This window comes from Alosa sapidissima, chromosome 10 (genome assembly GCF_018492685.1).
Source record: "Alosa sapidissima isolate fAloSap1 chromosome 10, fAloSap1.pri, whole genome shotgun sequence".
In the NCBI taxonomy this organism is placed as follows: Eukaryota; Metazoa; Chordata; class Actinopteri; order Clupeiformes; family Clupeidae; genus Alosa; species Alosa sapidissima.
The window spans coordinates 2,384,326-2,402,979 of record NC_055966.1 but is presented as its reverse complement, the minus strand read 5'-3'; the positions used below and the strand labels follow the sequence as shown (position 1 = coordinate 2,402,979).

Genomic DNA, 18,654 nt, shown 5'->3' with positions numbered 1-18,654 from the left:
AAAAATAACAACTTGCCAGATATGCCTTCATATCTTTGGGATTCATTCAGCATTTTGTTCTTCCACTGGAAATGACTCTTCTATATTTGCTGCCTGCTGCATCATTTCTGTTTGTATTGTTAGGAAAGGTTTGACGTCTTGAGTTAATGCATTAAACATTGTTTGCTGGTAACCAGCCACAAATAGCCTACAGATTCTTGCATGCGTACATTCTCTATTCTCTCCAAAATGTGCCCGTTCTATAGGCTGGCCAAGTGCGTAATTTTGTGGCATAAAGTAGATGTATTTGTTTATTGTACAGAAAAATAAAAATAACCTGTCAAGCAGTCAATTGACTACATTGCAGTCAATAAGTAAGGCAAATTACGAAACCAAAATGTGGGTCATAGTTGTCTAAGCCTCTGCTGTGAGGCCAAACCCATGAACAAAGACGCATTGATATCTGCAATAGAGTTTTTATTGGCGAAACAAGCTCACAGCTGAACGAGTCATAGCACTGAAGGGAGAGGCAACTGGCATGTGATCTCCCCACGGGCCAATGGATGTACAAGTTTTGGTTAGAAGTGTAAATATCAATTAGAAACCTAAATATATTTATAATTATTCATTTGGAAACAAATAACTGGCGTCAGTGACGTCTTTGACATGAAGATCCCTGGAACTATGCTTCTACTAGCATTCTACCACAGGTCGAGAGGTGTAGTTGTAACTACACAACTTTACGATAGTGGTTGCGAACGTTCGTTGCTACTATGATTTTGGGAAACACTAACGTAGTGTAACGATGCTTCGGACTAGGCCTATGTAAGTTCCAAATATGAATGTAATTCTGCGGCATAAAGCAGATGTATTTGCTTATTGTACAGAAAAATAAAAATGACATGTCAAGCAGTCAATTGACTACATTGCAGTCAAGAAGTAGGGCAAATTAATTTACGAAACCAAAACGTGGGTCATAGTTGTCTAAGCCTCTATAGCGTAGCCTGTTAAAAACGTCGCAGAAGCCTACAGATTAATTCTGAACAGTTATTTCTCTACTGGCTCAATTATCACACCACTGTTTTGATTTGCGTAGTTGCGTTACCCCAACACTGACAATGTAGACAGCAAATTTCGATTTCGATTTTCGTTACCAGTAGTCAAGCCTTAAGCCATACCTGAGCAAATTCAAATTATGCTCTCGCGAGAACTGCATTGTATGTGGTTTGCTTTTGTCTGTTCCTCTTTTGGCCTGCAGGTGGAGTTCTTGAGTCCTGCCTAATGTGCTAATTAGATGGCCTAATTGGAGGGTGAATAAAACCAGTGCTCTCCAGCTTGCTGTTTGTTGCTTGCTCTGCTCTTGCTCAGGCACTCTCGGCAGCGCCAGAGCCATAGAAAGAGGGAGTTGCAACACTCTTTGATGTCGCCATCACACGATAAATAGTTCCAAAAACTTGTGCTGAATGCTGTATCGCAGAAGGGTGGGATGGATTTCTGGATCCTGGAGGGCGTAATCTAGTAACTCATTGACTACTGACCAAATGATTGGCCGTTTTCAGTTCTAAAACTGTCTTATGGGAGTGTCGCCACTCTGTTTTCTCTACTGCTCTGGCCAGTACTGGCTGCAGCCCTGAGTCATTTACCTTTTTTTACCATATGTCCACATGTTGACTTACATGACCATTTTGCTCTGCCTTACACATACTGACTAATAAATATTTAATTTAATGAATCCATCTTGCATTTAAAATATACTTTGGTGTGGTCTCCACTTCATGTCGCTTCTACCATGAGCCAAGTGATTATTCATTTGTACAAAGCATCAGGGTGTATTGATAAGGTGTATAAGATTGACATGACACTATTATAAGGAGAACTCTGGACATCGGTACTACCTAACTCAAGTTGTGCTACTGTACTAGTGGCTAGAGCAGCTATATGCTATGGGGACATGCCTTTGTGCCTCTTAACACTTGAGTGTCAATAACGCAATATTGTGCTTTTTGTTCCCATGTGTTGAGTGCCAAAAACGCAATATTGCGTTTTTTAGCTTTTTTTTTAATTACGAAAATAGACACTCTAACACACCTTATGTGCGATTTTGGGAACTCTATGATGAATAGAACTGAAATAGATGACGATCGAAAACTCATGAAAACACACAATCTGGACATTTTATCTGGGCATTTGGTCATAACTCGGCTTTTGATGGTTGCTGCTTAGGGTCGAATCAGTGACACATGCACGTCAGGTCAAAACCAGGCCATTTATTTTCGTGGGTTTATCACCAGGTGGCAGTCTCGCCAGGTCTCGCCCTAGGTCACTTCCCGGAAACTTAACTTTACAGGCAACACTTCTCAGATGCTGAAGGGGAAGAAAAAGATATTGCAGCAGGTGCGTTTTCGCCAGACAACGCTGGAGTCCACCTTTCTACTAAGACAAGATGACTCGGACCCCGACAATCAAGGGAGACCAGGATCACCACACAATCAGCGGAGAGCACACGCCAGGTCAAAAACATTAGAAAGAGTGACTGACCACCGTGCTGAGGAGGGAGTTTCATTTCCACCACGGGCCAAGCGGAGTGGGTGATAGGCCCGTGCCTGAGTCGTGCTTGGAAGAGGGCACGTCCTTGCCAGAGTGCCGAATATGTCAGTGATAGCGACACAGACATTACCAACCAAGAGGAGGAGGAATTATGGAGCCTGACAGCAGTAGAAAGGTGGTTTTGTGAACAGAAAAACTATATTTATCTTACACAAGTCCTTTGACCCAGAAATTTAAGTGTCAGAAGAGTGACAGGCTCAAACAGCGCATATTTCATAAAAGACGCTATGTCTCCATTTCTAGAAAAAAAAAACAGGGATTTTGATGAAAACTAGCCACTGTTTAGCTTGGGATTTCTCGAGAACAGAGGCATGTAGAAATAAACGGTTTGTACCCACTGAGAGCTTAAGTCTCACCTTTCAAACGAGCCATAGTATGTGTCCATAGCTACAACATAGAATACACTGTGGCTCAACGTCAACAATGATCTAGGTTGCTGGCACTCTGGGTCAAGCTTCTGAAAACAGCGCGGCATTCAAAGTGTTAACAGTGTTAATGTCATTACAAGTGACAACATGAATTTATTAGGGCCCTAATGTGATACCACTACGTGTGTTCAACTACTCAATTACATTTGCTGCCAGGGCTAGTCTAGCAACTCTCCGTTGGCTTGTGAGCTCCAGAAATCGAAACTTAATCAGGTCATTGAAATCGTGTATAGAGTCGTTTGGTGGGCTTAACATAATGATTGATGGCAGAGTTGCAACGGGTTGACTTGAATTCCCTGCTACTTGAAAACAAATATCCTATTGCGTGCAGAGGGAATTTGAAAGACAACTGATTATCCCGCCTGTGAGCGGAAAAACCACCCTTGCAACTGTCGGCCAGCGGGCCGCCGGCCTCAGTGTCAGGAAATATAACGAGTGTAACGAATTGCTTTGCTGCTTTCAAATACACATACACACCAGGCACCGGCTAGAAAAAGGTAGCGATGGAGTTTCTCAAAAAATCGTCATGACAAAGCCAGCGAAAAAGAAGCAAAAATCGAGAAAACAGTAAGGAAATTGCCAATACTGCATAGTTTACCTTTAACCAAGAAAGCATAAACTGGTGAGAAAGCATGCTGATGTTTTTGTCCAAAGCATAACATTCTAGTTGAAGTGCAATAAGAGATCTTACAATAACCAAGACAAACATAACCCAGCAAACAAAATAACGTCCCGTCAACGCCCCCTACAGGTCCCCGCCAAACGTCCCCTCCTCAAGAATGTGTAGGGTTCCCGTTACGTCCCGCGAACATTATTCAGGACGTCTAAACCACGTCCCCGGGACATTGCAGAGACTTTGAGGGAACATCTAGTTGTCACCACGATGTTATTGTGGGACGTTCAAAGGACATACCAGCGACGTGACTAACGTCATGGGAAGACTTTTTAGACGTCCTCATACTGCCAACCTTTTAATAATAATAATAATAATAATAAGCTATGAGCCTTACACTACAACTACCCATCTTATAGGCTATAGCGCATTTACTACCTATAAGCCCAGTGAATGCTTCAATATGGGTGATGTTACTGCCACTGTGGGGAGAGAGACTACTTACATAATATCAGATCGCATTATCATGGTTATCCATATCGCTATTAATAACATACAGAAATCCTTACTTTTAGTGTTAAAGGATAATTCCGGTATTTAGCACTTTGAATCCCTTTTCTGGTTTGTTTTGGATGAACTAGAGTGGTGGACACCGACATTTTGACAATGTGTCCTGTCTCGACTTTCTGACTCATTTTGAATAGCCTTTGACGGTTTCAGAATGGCTGGCTATGGGCATGCACAAACATGTCCTTAAAACAACCCTTAACGTTTGTTTTTAAAACTGTGAAACTCACCGAGTGGTTAGTGATGTTCATTGATGTTCCAAAACAAGTAGCATAGCAAAATACAGTTTCTGTCATGTTTTATTTGTCATTTTGTAAAATCCCATTGATTTCACATCCCATTGATATTACTGCGCTAAAGGATGGTTGTAGTCTTTCCGCGAGACCTTCTTTTACTGTCTATGCTTAAAACTCAAATATTGAGCGGAAGTTTATACACGGTTTTGAGGTATCTGAAAAAATAGTTCCACAATAGCAAATAACATAGATTGAAATCATTGCGCCGATATATTTGTTTTGAAATCATTGCGCCGATATATTTGTTTTTAATAATCAACGAACACCACCTCCGTTCACCTAGCATAGCTATATAGCATAGACGTACCGAGAAAACCAGCCATACAACTTCCAAGAGTGGCGAGTCCAGACAGAACTTCTGTTGTGGGTGGGGCTGTTCGGCTGGTATTCAGGCCAAGTTATATCCACTCTCCAAAGGTGCTTCTTAAACCAAAGGTGCTTTCTTGAACCCATGGTCAAACCAGAGACGGAAAGCTAAAAATAGGCCTAGCCTATCCTGGGAACTTTCAGATAAAAAAATATATAGTTTTCTCTAGGCTATAAATCTCATTTTTATAGATGGTCCCCATGGTCGAAAATTCATGAAATTTGGCACACACAAAAAAAAAATTGCACACACGTCAGATATGTGCGTACACTGTGTTCCAAATTATTATGCAAATGACATTTGTCTCAGATTTTCCTAAATAGTTAATGCAAATGACAGTCAAATAAATTACAAATAACAGTAATTTTTTCAAAAATAAAAAACTCAAAATGCACTGCTTGGATTTGAACTGCCTCCCACCCTCATAGATATTTTTGCTTGCTTGATGATGCTCCAAAGGTTCTCAATAGGGTTGAGGTCAGGGAAAGATGGGGGCCACACCATGAGTTTCTCTCCTTTTATGCCCATAGCAGCCAATGACCCAGAGGTATTCCTTGCAGCGTGTGAAGACGATTTTGCTATGGAAGGCACGGTTCTTCTTTTTGTACCACGGAAGAAAGTGGTCAGTCATAAACTCTACATACTTTGCCGAGGTCATTTTCACACCGTCAGGGACCCTAAAGGGGCCTACTAGCTCTCCCTATGATTCTGGCCCAAAACATGACTCCGCCACCTCCTTGCTGACGTCTCAGCCTTGTTGGGACATGGTGGCCATTCACCAACCATCCATTACCAGCGTTGCTTGCTCGCGTTGCCTCTGTACACAAGGACGTCCTTGGGATGTTTTTGCAATGACCCAATGCGGACGACACCGAGGGACATAACGGGGATGTCCCCAAAAGGTCCAACACCAGACATCACACAAAGACCAAAGGCGACCTTGCTCCGGACGTCAATAACGCCAAGAACACAATGTTAGGGTCCAATCGGGAACGTTGTGAATGTCCAGTTAAAGTCCGGGGATGTTCCCTGTTTGTAACGGAAACCTACTATACCATCAAATATTAAGCTCATTTGCCTGCACAAACTATGCATTCTACAACAGTCTCCCATTATGTTTGTTTGAAATGATATTTGGCAACATTAAGGGTTTTAACAGTTTAGTGGAGGTTGAGCAGTATTATCATTTCGGAGGATAGTTTGTGATTCTGTTAAATCATATTGAATTTTATGATTTATGATGGTTGTAAAGGACTGTAGTTTGAATTTGCGCACCAAGGCTGTGATTGGTCCACTGTAGATCAAAAGCAGAAAACCTCAGTGACATTGACTGCTTACTTTACTCATGATATGTCTTGTAAAACTGCAGACATCATACGGACATGTTAACAAGGTTAAATACTTTTCCACTAGAGGGCATCTTTAAGTAGTTACTGTTAAAGCAACACCAAAGAGTTTTTTGTACCTTAAAATAATGTTTCCAAAATCGTTTCAGTGGTTCATCAACTCGTAACAGGGTGAACGGCAATTCTGCATTCGCTTCGCGGCCCTCTATCCGCTATAACCGCACTATGTAAGTTTGCCAGATCGGGTAGCGGATCTGGAGTTCGATGGAATGAGACATAAGAAACTACAAATTTGACTTGCATCTGATGTCGCAATACATTGTACTCTTATAAGTCATGCAAAATATTCTACCTTGTCTGTGGACATCGTTATTTGCAAAGCCGGTGCTGGATAAACAAATAGCGTGCATGCGACAGAGGGAAAGTTCTTTGGTGTTGCTTTAAGGTGAATAATGTATTCTAATGACCAGAGGTGTGGACTCAAGCAAGGTCCTTTAATGGCAAGTCTTTCCAGGGATCTACACTAAAAAAAATTTCCAGGAGCACTTGTGCGCCCAAGTTAAAAAATGTAGGAGCACAGACACAAATTTGGGCGCACAGTCAGTTCTGTACTTAATTTACACATAATCTAACATTACACTGCAGCTAACAGTTAAACATGCCAGTGCACCAATTGCAAAGATTAAGAATGACCGACGACATTTAGGCTACAGGAAACAGGATTTTAAAGATCATTGCCTACTGTCTGTTCTATGCGAGTCTGTTCTATTTTCCTACATTTTGTTAATTTAGCTAATCCAAATATGCCTATGGTGACCTATCTGACTGCATACTGAATACTACTACTAAAACAGTCCATTTGCTCTTCCACAAAACCCAACATAGTCTAATCAAGGATACATTTTTTATACTTTTATTTTTTATTTGAAATATCTGCATTGATGGGGGCAGTTAGGCAAACATCAGGCCTACTTTCGTTTTGCACTTCAGCTTCAGTGTAAACAAACAAGAATGCATGGAAGCCTGGAGTTGTCAGTAGCGTTCTACCTTTGAATAAAATGGAAGTATTACGGGAGGCTACTTTTGTGCCTGTTCGCTACAGCTATATTTTGCATATTGCAGCCAATACGTCAACTGGACTAAAAGGCATGTTAGGTTACCTTTCGTTCTCTCACTGCATTCTCAGAATCTCATCCTGTTCCTCATAACCGATGAATTCTTCAATCTTTGCATCTTGGCTGGCTAGTCTAACTTACCGCTTTTTCTGTGCGCTCTTGGATTTGATAGAAGCGACTACTAGCGAGTCACAACTAGGGCTGGGCGATAAACCGATTTTATCGATTAACTCGAGTGTGTAGTTCACGTCGACTTGTTTGAATGAAAATCGGTTTTCTCTTTAACATCCGCTAACGCTTCCCTCTGGCCTCCCGTAGAATGAGCTCGGCCCTCCCTCCCCCCGCATAGAGCGCGCATTTACCAAATAGTGAGTGATAGTAGTGAGTGACAACATGGCAGCAAGCAGGGAAGAACTCGTTCCGAAGAAAGGCACTGTGTCATCCGTCATTTGGAATTGGTTCGCGTTCGCGAGGTCAGATTTAGACCAGACAACACCCCGCTGCAAAGTCTGTATGAAGTCTGTTGCTAGCAAAGGCAGCAGTACGACAAATTTACTGCAGCACCTCAAACAAAAGCATCCTGTCGAATGGGAGAAATGTTGCGCGCAGCGGAATGAAAAAGACAGCAGCACCCCAAGCACCACACGCACAGCCGCTAAAATACAGTCCACCGTACCACAAACGTTTTCAAACTGCATCCCATATGACAAGAATTCGGCCCGCTGGAAAGCCATAACAGATGCGATTGCTATGTATATAGCAAAGGATATGGTGCCAATATATACGGTGGAAAAGCCGGGGTTCATTAACATGATTAAAGTTTTGGACCCCAGGTATGTGCTACCTAGCCGAAAGTACTTCTCCGACGTTGCCTTGCCCAATCTATATAATAGCACAAGACAACGGGTCAAAAAAGAGTTGGACGATGTGTCGTCTTACTCTGCCACCACAGATTTATGGTCAAGTCGGACGATGCAACCGTACATGAGTCTCACTGTGCACTTCATTAACAATGACTGGATTCTGCGGAGCGTCTGCCTTCAAACGGCATACTTTCCAGAGGACCACACGGGTGAAATTGTAGCCCAGGGGCTAAGAGATGCCCTCAACTCATGGAACCTTGCCGAAGACCGACTCATTTGTATGACTACTGACAGTGGCAGCAACATGATTAAAGCTCTGAAGGACAATGCGTGGCCTAACCTGCAGTGCTTTGGACACAGATTGCACAATGCTGTCGGTAAGTCTAATGGCTATCCATCAAGTGACATTTTTTACTTTAGCAAGACAATCTAAGTAATGAATCATGTAATTAATGCATCAAGCCAATATTATGACAAATTGTATTAATTAATACATTTTGAAATTCCCCCGGAATCAATCAATCTATCTATCTATCTATCTATCTATCTATCTAATCATAATGGTATACATGAAGTGTGTGTGTGTGTGTGTGTGTGAGAATGAGTGTGTGCCCTTTGTGCATGTGCATTCATATTGTACAGAAATTGAAGCAAGACAAGTTTGTGAATGTAGTGGTATGTTCCCCTAAAATGTGTTTTGATTAGGCCTATGTATTTTTTATTTACTACAGAGAATGGTGTGAAGGACCCACGGATCAATCGTGCTGTTGGGGTTTGTAAAAAGGCTGTGTCTGCCTTTTCTTACAGCTGGAAAAAAAGAAGAGACATGAGCGAAGTACAGGCAGAGCTTGGTCTACCCACTCATCAGCTGATAACAGAGTCCCCGACTAGATGGGGTTCACGCCAAAGAATGATTGAGAGATTTCTCGAACAGGAGAAGGCTCTAGTCCGTGTCCTGGGTTCGGACAAGAAAAGTCGCCATCTTGTGCCCACTTGGCAAGATTTGGATGTGTTGGAGTCGGTAAATAAAGCTGTGAAACCACTCCAAGAGTTCACTGATGCACTCTCTGGGGAATCCTATGTCAGTGTTTCATACATTAAACCAGTGCTCCATCTGTTCAAAACCAGTCTCCTAGAGCCAGGGGAGGAAGACACAGAGCTCACCAAAATAATAAAAGGGAATGTAATGCGGTACCTTGACGACAAATACAGTGACCCTGTAAAAGATGAGCTCTTGGACATGGCCTCACTGGTTGACCCAAGGTTCCGCACAACCTACATTGACCCAGACAAGGTGGAAGAAGTCAAAAAAAGAGTTGTTGCTGAGCTGATGGCTCTACCTGCTCCCTCCAACAACAGTACACCACAGCAGCCTGGCACAGCTGTGCAGGTGCGCCAAGAAGATGCACAGCCTCCACCCAAGAAAAAGATGACTTTAGCGGCCTTCTTCAAACAGAATGTAGTGTCATCTCCCAACCAGTCAGAGGCAGAAAAGATAGAGACTGAGCTGAAATCTTACTTATTGACCCCTGAAGTAGACCCAGACACCAATCCTCTTGAGTGGTGGAAGCGCCACCAACCAAATTTTCCTAGGCTAAGTGTCCTGGCAAAAAGATACCTCTCAATCCCAGCAACAAGTGCACCCTCAGAGAGGGTTTTCAGTGTGGGGGGGGGGCATTGTTACATGCCATCGAGCATGTCTAAAGCCAGAGGTGGTAGATAGGCTTGTCTTCCTGGCTAAGAATGTTTAGAAATGTTTAGAAAAAAGCACCCTATGCTGTCATGTACAGATAACTGATGCTGTTGAATGTTATGTTACATAAGGTTACATGTCATATTACATTTTCACAGTTTACAATGGCAGGGCCTGCCATATTGCCTTTTTGGCTAGTTGTTGTTGATTGCACTTTAACTCCAAGGGAGAAATCAAAATAAACAAGTATTTTTGGAACTATTTCTTTTGCATCTGAATTGTTACATGCCACGGGGCATGTCTAAAGCCAGAGGTGGTAGATAGGCTTGCTAAGAATGTTTAGAAATGTTTAGAAAAAAGCACCCTATGCTGTCATGTACAGATAACTGATGCTGTTGAATGTTATGTTACATAAGGTTACATGTCATGTTTTGTGTCATGTACATGTCATGTTTTCACAGTTTACAATGGCAGGGTCTGCCATATTGCCTTTTTGGCTAATTGTTGTTGATTGCACTTTAACTCCAAGGGAGAAATCAAAATAAACAAGTATTTTTGGAACTATTTCTTTTGCATCTGAATTTGGGGGCTGTTGAGAAAATCGATTTAAATCGTAAATCGGATTTTTTGTGAAAAAATCGGGGATTTTTTTTTTAGGCCATATCGCCCAGCCCTAGTCACAACGCGAAACTGCTAACGTTGATGGGAGGTGTAGTTTTTATGCTGCATTCGCGACGTGATTCTATGGTTTGCACCAGTAATGTTTCTCGATGTTGCGGTGTATTCTGTAGACAAACATTGACATGTTTAGAAGTCATTCGCATCAGTGCGCCTAAATATTTTTTTGCACTCGCATGCAATAATTTTTACTCGCATGTGCGAGTGAAATGGGCGCACTGTAGAGCCCTGCTTTCCACTCAGTGGCCATCTTGGTAATGCCTTCGGGCAGTTATTTCAGACTAACAAGATCTGGGGCCGTATTCACAAAGAATTTTAAGGCTAAAAGTAGCTCCTAACTGGCGAATTTAGGAGCAACTCCTAAAAATAATGGGCGTGTCACTCCTAACTTTAGGACTCTTTTCACTAAAAGTAATTCACGAAGCATTTTAGACCTAAATGTAGCACCTAAGTCTGGGACAGCTTAAAAGAAGTCCAGAGGACTCCTAACTCACTAAGACCTATTCACAAATCGCTTTTTGTGGCATTTCACGTTGCAATGTTTTGAAATGCGTAGCCTATGTGGCTACATGAGCTTCCAATCGTGAGGGAACAATTTAGCATTATAGGCATAACTAAGGGATGCAATAACGCCACCAACAACAACCAAAACTACTCATTATCAACATGTAAATTAAATGTAACGTTTTGTTGTGAATCAAATTCAAATATTATCCTCTTTGCATAGACATAGCTATGGTGACAGATTAATTTAATAATGTTGCACAGATACTGCATCAATCCGTATGTTTCATTAGGCTACTAGGCTATTTGTTTTGCCATACTCTATTCATTTAGGCTAGGCCTTTTTATTCAGTTATTCATCACTTTTAACTAAGACCAAGAAGAGAGAACACATCACCCCTGTGTTGGCTGAACTGCACTGGCTCCCTGTTTCCTATATAATTGATTTTAAGGTTATGTTAATTACTTACAAAGCTCTAAATGGCATAGCACCTTCATATATCTGAGCTTTTAATATCTTATCAACCACAAAGGAAACTTAGATCATCCAATTCTAATCTTTTAATTGTACCCAAAGTGCTCCACAAGCAAAGTGGAGAATCTGCTTTTATCTAGCCTGACGAGCCAGACCCACATTAAAATGTAGGGTCTGGGCACTCACCGTTCGCAGTGCTCAGTCCGAGGGGCGGGATCAGTTGTCTTTCAAATTCCCTCTGCACGCGGGACAGCGGCAGCGCTATGAGTCCCATGCGTTTCCTACCAGCGGAGCTAGTTGGCTAGTTCAAACGTTTGCCAACTTAATAAAAGCTTAACTCGTGTCACACTGTTCGCCAACAGCAACATCCATCTTATTTGTTTTCAAGTAGCAGGGAATTCAAGCCAAACCGTTGCAACTCTGCCATCAATCATTATGTTAAGCCCACCTAACGACTATATGCCGCTAGGGGCGCGTCTAGATTTCTAGGCTAGCTTTTATCCATTATGCCCCAAAACTATGGAACACCCTGCCTCTATACATCAAGCAGGTGAGTTCAGTAAATATTTTTAAAAAAGATCTGAAAACAACTCATCTTACCCTGTAGACTACTTTTTCAGATTATTCTACATCTGCTGTCATTGGAGGGCGCAGCCAGCCAGAAGCAGAGGCTCCCCCTATTAAGCCAGGTTCTGCTCAAGGTTTCTTCCTGGAATATGGGAGTTTTTCCTTGCCACAGTTGCCATATGGCGTGCTTGTGGGGGGTAAAGGGTTAAGGCTGCCTGTCTTGAATGTCTGTGTATAAAGTCAAATAATTGCGACATATGCTAAGAACAAGCTAAGGCTGGCTGCTTGGAGTCCGCATCAACGGGGCCTAAGCATTTGTTAGCCTAGGCATTTGTCAGCAAAGCCTTTATATATCCATAGTAGTATAATAGTATTTCTGATATGTTGCTGATTGGATCATAAACGGTCACAGTAACAAAGGGGAATGACTGACTCTTCTCTAATAACTGTGTTACATGTTATTTTTTATATTTCTGATATTTTGCTGATTGGATCATAAACGGCCACAGCAATGAAGAAAAGTGAAACTGATTGATAATGACTGACTGACTATCAGAGGCGGACAGAGTACACAGATTCATTACTTGAGTAAAAGTACAGATACCCTTTGCTAAATTTTACTCAAGTACAAGTAAAAGTACAACAGTCAGATGTCTACTTAAGTAAAAGTACTGAAGTACTTGTTTTTAAAAGTACTTGAGTATCAAGAGTACAAGAGTAGCCTACATTTTCTAAATATTGCATTACTACTGCCACAGTGCTTACATTTATGTACAGAAACGTCCTACATGGAGTACCTTGGAGAATGTAAAATATATTGGAAGTAAAATCAAGTCATTTTCATCTTTTTACCATGTTGCCAGGGATGGGCAGCAGAGTCCTGCACGGGTCCATTTTTTTAGACCCACCCCCGCCCGCACCCGAGAAGTTAAGCACCAGATCCGACCCGTCACCTGTGGTGATATTAAAATTAAATCCGCACCTGCCCGGACCCGTTAATATTTTGCCTGTTACCCAACCCGTGCCCGCGATAAATCACACACAAGCTAAAATCATTCAAATGAATGTGCTTTATTTTTTTTCTCGCACAATCGAAGCACGTAAAGGGCGACCTTTTTTTTTACATTTTGCGTCAGGGATAAACCTTACAACAACGACACATAGCCCAAACCTTGCTGCATCAGAACATTATTCTACATAAAATGGACCTGTTAATGAAACAAAGAGAACAAGAAAAAAACAACCTGAGCCTGCCACTAGCCAACTTTACCTTGACTTCATCCATTGTAGCCTACTCTCTTGCGCTCCAACTACGAGACGGTTATATTGTTTAATGTTTTCACACATAGATGCATCAAACAAATAATTCAAAAGTCGCAGTACTGATGTGATGGGTCAAGTGTCGTATCGTTGACTAAAACACATATTTGCGATGTAGTAATGGTAATTTAGATATACAAATATTTCACATATTTTTCAATGATGTTTTATTTCTATACTGTTTTGGTTCTCATCGTATCCGCCCGCAAGGAGTTTTTTTCCCGCCCGTACATTTTAGGGACGTCATAATTTACCCGTTTTAGCAACTTTTCTGCGGGTACCCATCGGGATACCCGACCCGTTGCAGGACTCTGATGGGCAGTATTTCTAATACATGTATTTAAAATACGTATTTCAAATACAAAATACTTGAAGCGAAAACTATCATTCACTTGTTCAGAAAATTGAAATAGTCTTGCAAGGTGGGGCCACAGGTTGGCACATTCCCGGGATGGACCTGCTGCGTCTTCATCTATTGTTTCGTCCATGGTTTTGTCTCTTATCTAAATCTGACCATGGAGTTGACTTTGGCGGAAAGCTGAAGGTGATTGCTGATAGGCTGTCCCAATTAGCGGTGCCTGCACAATCCAATCACGTTTGAGAGGGAAACAACTTGAGGGTTTCCGAGATTTTTCTTTTTTCCTTTTTTTTAGAAGTAGTAACAGGTACTCACGGTTATGGATAGAAATGTAGTGGAGTAAAGAGTACAATATTTGCCTCTCAAATGTACTTGAGTAAAGTCATGAGAACTCCCCAAAAATGATACTCGAGTAAAGTACAGATCCCTCAAAATTTTACTCAAGTACTGTACTCAAGTAAATGTACTCCGTTACTGTCCGGCTCTGCTGACTATTATTGTGTTACATGCTCCAAAATGGCAAAGCACTTTGAGCTGCATTCTTTGTATGAAAGGTGCTATACAAATAAAGCATATTATTAATATTATTATCTACTGTCATTGTGTAGCGCACAGATTCTCAGACCTGTCACTTGTCACTCATCATGAGGTGTTTGGAATCATTCCCGCGTTACAATCATCAGCCAATCAAGGTGGTCACTTTAGTCAAGCCTGTGCATGAGTAATGGCGACATCCATATCAACGAAGACTCACTCTTAGTTTAGGAGTTGTCATTTTTCCTTACTAAGAGTAGGTCTGAAAGGCTTTGTGAATAACTTTTAAGAGAAAACTCCTAGCTAAAATCTTTTAGTGCGATTTAGGAGTACTCCTAGTGGTAAGATAAAAGGCTTTGTGAATACGGCCCCAGGCTCCTATTCAAATAAATGGGGAGGCATATGTAACTCCAAATAGGTAGGTCATATTGACATAAAAGCACATCAGGAGAAATCTGTGTTTATATCTGAATTGAACGGTATAAATATCCCCTAATTTGCTAAAATAAGGCTAATGAAGACATTTAACTTGACGTTGAACTTGAAGATTATTCTTGACGTTAACTTACTCATTGCGCATGCGTCAACATTTGCAGTATGGCTATTACCATGATGACGGGGAAGTAAACAGAAGGCAAAAAGTCAGTCATGCTTTTTCCAACAATGCAATTGGTTGTTTACATTACAGGGCAGGGTTTCCTATTTGACCCACAATTAGGGAAGGGGCGGGATACGTGTAGACAACTGCCATCTTGGCATTAGAAACTGTCCCCATATATTTCTATGGAGGATTCTAGAGGAATAAAGATTCATTGATATGTCTTTGTGGTCTTTTGCCCTTAGCACCTGAACTGCAGATGGTGCCATTACAACTTCTGCTGGATAACATGGATGTGCTGGAGGACCTGCTAATCTTGCTGGATCCAGACTGCAGTGGATTGAAGAACACTCGTCACCTGGCTTCCCGCTGCCATTTCTCATCTACCTGGATTAATTATGCTTATTCCAAGAGAGACAGCAAGAGCCCTCTAGTTGCTGTGTTGGAGGCAATTGCTGCCCGGTCTCCTGAGTGGACTGTGGGTCAACTGGCATGGCTTCTTCACGATATTGACCGTCATGATGCTGTCAATGTCCTGAAGAAATTCAGTCAACCCCAGAAAGTTTAAGTACATAAGAAACATACTTGTAAAATTCATTAACATTTATTAATTTAGCAGACGCTTTTATCCGAATCAGCTTATGTCAATTATATTACAAGGGTCCCTGGAGCAACTCTGAGTTAAGAACCTTGCTCAAGGCCCAATGGTGGAAGGCGGGAATACTTCAGATATACTGCTGTAAAATGGTTCACTTCTCACTGGAAGAACTCAAGTTTGTGATGTTGAGGGCACCATATCAGATCCTCAGAATAATACATGTGGGGTGCCAAGGTTCCATCCAGGGCCCCCTTCTATTTTTTTATGTTAATGACATGCCTGCTGCTGTAAAATGTAAAGTAAGCTTCTTTTATATGCTGATGACTGCATTACTGGTCTCTGGGAGCGATATCAGTTAGATTGAGAAGACTATTGGTAATGAACTAGATGGATTTAGCAAGTGGCTTCTGAACAAGCTCTCAATATGTAAGGGATAATGTATAGAACACGTCATTATTGGGAAAATAAGTCCCGACAGGGCGAACCGGACCGGTCTTGCTTCGCCCTGAAGGGACTTATTTTCCCAATAATGACATTATTCTATACATTATCCTGTTTATTATACGGCTACTTGCCAAAACGAAAAAAATAAACTCCACGATGTCTCTTTACATTTATTTGTTAGTTTCGTTGTTGCTTTTGCTGAGAAACAAATAGCTCGCAACACACGCTGAACTTGAATCAAATGTACTTTAGAACAGGGGTTCCCAAACTTTTCCACGACAAGGCCCCCCAAATACCACTAGGTTCTGGCCAAGGACCCCCTTGATGTGTTATTAAACCCATCGACAATACTACGGCAAATATAAAAATCCATTAAGCTAATCCTAATAATTATTTTAGCCACAAGCACTTCGTGATGGAGCATACAGTGTGTAAAAATTGTATTTGGGGCTTTCTGCTATATGAGAGCTATCACTCTACTATTATTCCCAGTCATTATCATGGGAAATATAATGTTCAGATATGCCTCACATTATTATAATGGCATTGTATAACAACCCTCATAGTAATAGGTATATTTTAAATTTTCCAAATGTATTTATTTTTTGCTTTTATTTTTCCTGTAAAAAAAAATATTAGTTGATTCAACTTAAAAACGCGTGTAACCTGGTTGCCTTGGAATTTTGAGTTAATTGAAAATAATACAATAAGTTAACTAAATGAGGCAAATAAGTTGTGTCAACTTGAGATGGCTAGTTGATCTGACAAATATGACCTGTTCCATCAACTAAGGAGTCATTGTTGACACAACATTCTATTTAGTGGATGCAACTTAAATTATGCATCATGTCAACTAACCTAGTTGAGTTGAGTCAACTCAAGTCGTCATTAACTTAACAACATAGAAGTCGTACTGACTAGTATTTTGAATTTGTATTGACCAAACATTTTACTTAGATCAACTTCATAAAGCTTGTTGTATTAACTTTTCCACAAAAGTAACCTGGTTGCCTTGAAAATTTAAGTTTTCCTAACTCTTGCTTAAGTGAACATGACAAATGCCCTTTGCTATGCATTGTTTTAACCAAACTGGTTTGTAATACAAAAATATATACGCAAACATGATGTACAAGTCAAGAAGACAACATTTATTAAGCATATTCAATGAGCAACAGATTATATACAAAGATTTGTTGCTTGACAAATCCACAAGTGTGGTTGTGTGAGTGAGTGTGAGTGTCTGAATGTTTGACCCATCGACAAAATTTCTGTGCCCACCACTCTAGTTCATCCAAAACAAACCAGAAAAGGGACTCAGTAAAAGTCAGGTGTCTGTGAAAAGAGAAAGAAAGCATATGTTACAATTGACCCTGTCCATGAATGTAATTAACTCAGCTTGTGTGACAAATAAAAGCAAACCCACAATAGCAGCCTAGAAGTCAGGTGCAATAGTTAGAAGTAATGGAGATATGTATTACAGTTGTGCTCATAAGTTAACATAACCTTAGCATACACATACATTTAAAAATCATCTGATCTTAATGTCGTAATTAAAAAAAAATGAGGAAAAATCAAACCTTTAAGGAACACTTATTTATTTACGATACATTATTCATTCACAAAGAAAATTGTTGTACTTAAAGGCTGGATTTTTCCTAATTTTTTTAAAATTAAGGCATTAAGATCAATTTCCAAAAGTATCATACCTAATTGCAACACTGTCTGCAGAAGCTCTTTCCTTCTTGCTTAAACCACCTTTCTGATGCCTAACATAGATCCTCCCCCATCTGACGTGCAGTGCCAGCCTCTGGCTCCAGGCTGGGACTTGCTGGATGGCACCTAAAAAAATAAAACAGCAATTGCTATACATTATGTTATTGTTGATTAAGATATAAATCAAAGCATTACAAAATAAGTTGGTAAGTCAATCAGGTGTACAAACAAAAATGATAATTACCTTATTGATTGATAGGTTAGTGATATAGATTAATTGACAGGCTAGACAGACAGTAAGCGATAGTTTAGATAGATATAGTCTAGTGACGTTAATATTTAGATAGTAGCAGAAGTAAAAAAAATATATGACTGATGCCTTTATTTCAAGAACAGCTGACCCTTTGAAATACTGGCAGGAGAGGAGAGTGGTTTATCCAAACCTAACTGTGATGGCAAAAAAATATTTGTGCATGCCAGCAACAAGTGTGCCTTGTGAAAGAATTTTTTCCAAGGCTGGGGAGGTTTATTCAAAAACAAGAAACAGATTAAATGCCAAGACGGCAGAACAACTGTTATAATAAAAATGTATGTTGACATACATTTTTTTCCCAGGTTGTACCTGATTAGTCTAACCTGCTTCACATGTATCCTTTATTTCCCTACAACATGTTCCAAAAAAAAACCCTGGGCCATAAGCATAGCCTACATTTTAAAACCATTGTAGCATTTTCCTCTCCAGCATATTCCAAAGGATAATGTACTATGAAACTGAAATAACAAAACATCTAACTGGCAGATATAAAAATGTTCTAGTTACTGAACGCATATACTAGTCTGAAATTTCTAAGCACCAGCAGGGAGTCGAACACCGGCCGCTCCGGCCGAATGCAAGTGTGTTAACCACTGAACCACGTGGCTGTGGACGAAATCTTGCGTTCCATGTTGGCTATTTATATTCTTCGTCTGAAGCAGTTGTGCTTCACGGTCA

The 18,654-nt window shown here is 40.7% G+C and overlaps 2 protein-coding genes and 1 long non-coding RNA gene across 5 annotated transcripts in view; 2 read left to right on the top strand and 1 right to left on the bottom strand.

Annotated features, from left to right (window-relative positions):
* The window catches only part of igflr1 (IGF-like family receptor 1), an 86,806-nt gene extending 70,802 nt beyond the window's left edge, over positions 1–16,004 (top strand). For both annotated transcript variants that reach the window (XM_042107534.1, XM_042107533.1), the window contains one exon: positions 15,154–16,004. In XM_042107534.1, coding sequence (XP_041963468.1) covers positions 15,154–15,476 — 323 coding nt within the window. In that variant the 3' untranslated portion in view covers positions 15,477–16,004. The remainder of the gene's footprint in view (positions 1–15,153) is intronic.
* On the top strand, positions 7,520–10,544 carry LOC121720968 (E3 SUMO-protein ligase ZBED1-like). 2 transcript variants are annotated; one of them, XR_006034700.1, is made up of 3 exons: positions 7,520–8,558; positions 8,913–10,005; positions 10,291–10,544. XR_006034700.1 is itself a non-coding variant. In XM_042107514.1 (2 exons), exons 1-2 carry the CDS (start codon positions 7,712–7,714, stop codon positions 9,902–9,904), a joined length of 1,839 nt encoding a protein of 612 aa, XP_041963448.1. In that variant the 5' UTR covers positions 7,520–7,711; the 3' UTR covers positions 9,905–10,146. The 2 variants fall into 2 exon arrangements, 1 of the variants encoding a protein (XP_041963448.1); XM_042107514.1 differs by lacking the exon at positions 10,291–10,544 and having other exon boundaries at positions 8,913–10,146.
* A 1,068-nt stretch (positions 16,005–17,072) lies between the features above and the next one.
* Positions 17,073–17,862, bottom strand: LOC121720992. Its single transcript, XR_006034706.1, has 2 exons — positions 17,657–17,862; positions 17,073–17,282 (listed from the first exon to the last, which is right to left on the bottom strand). It is a non-coding gene; the product is annotated as an uncharacterized LOC121720992 (long non-coding RNA).
* Between the last annotated feature and the right edge of the window lie 792 nt (positions 17,863–18,654).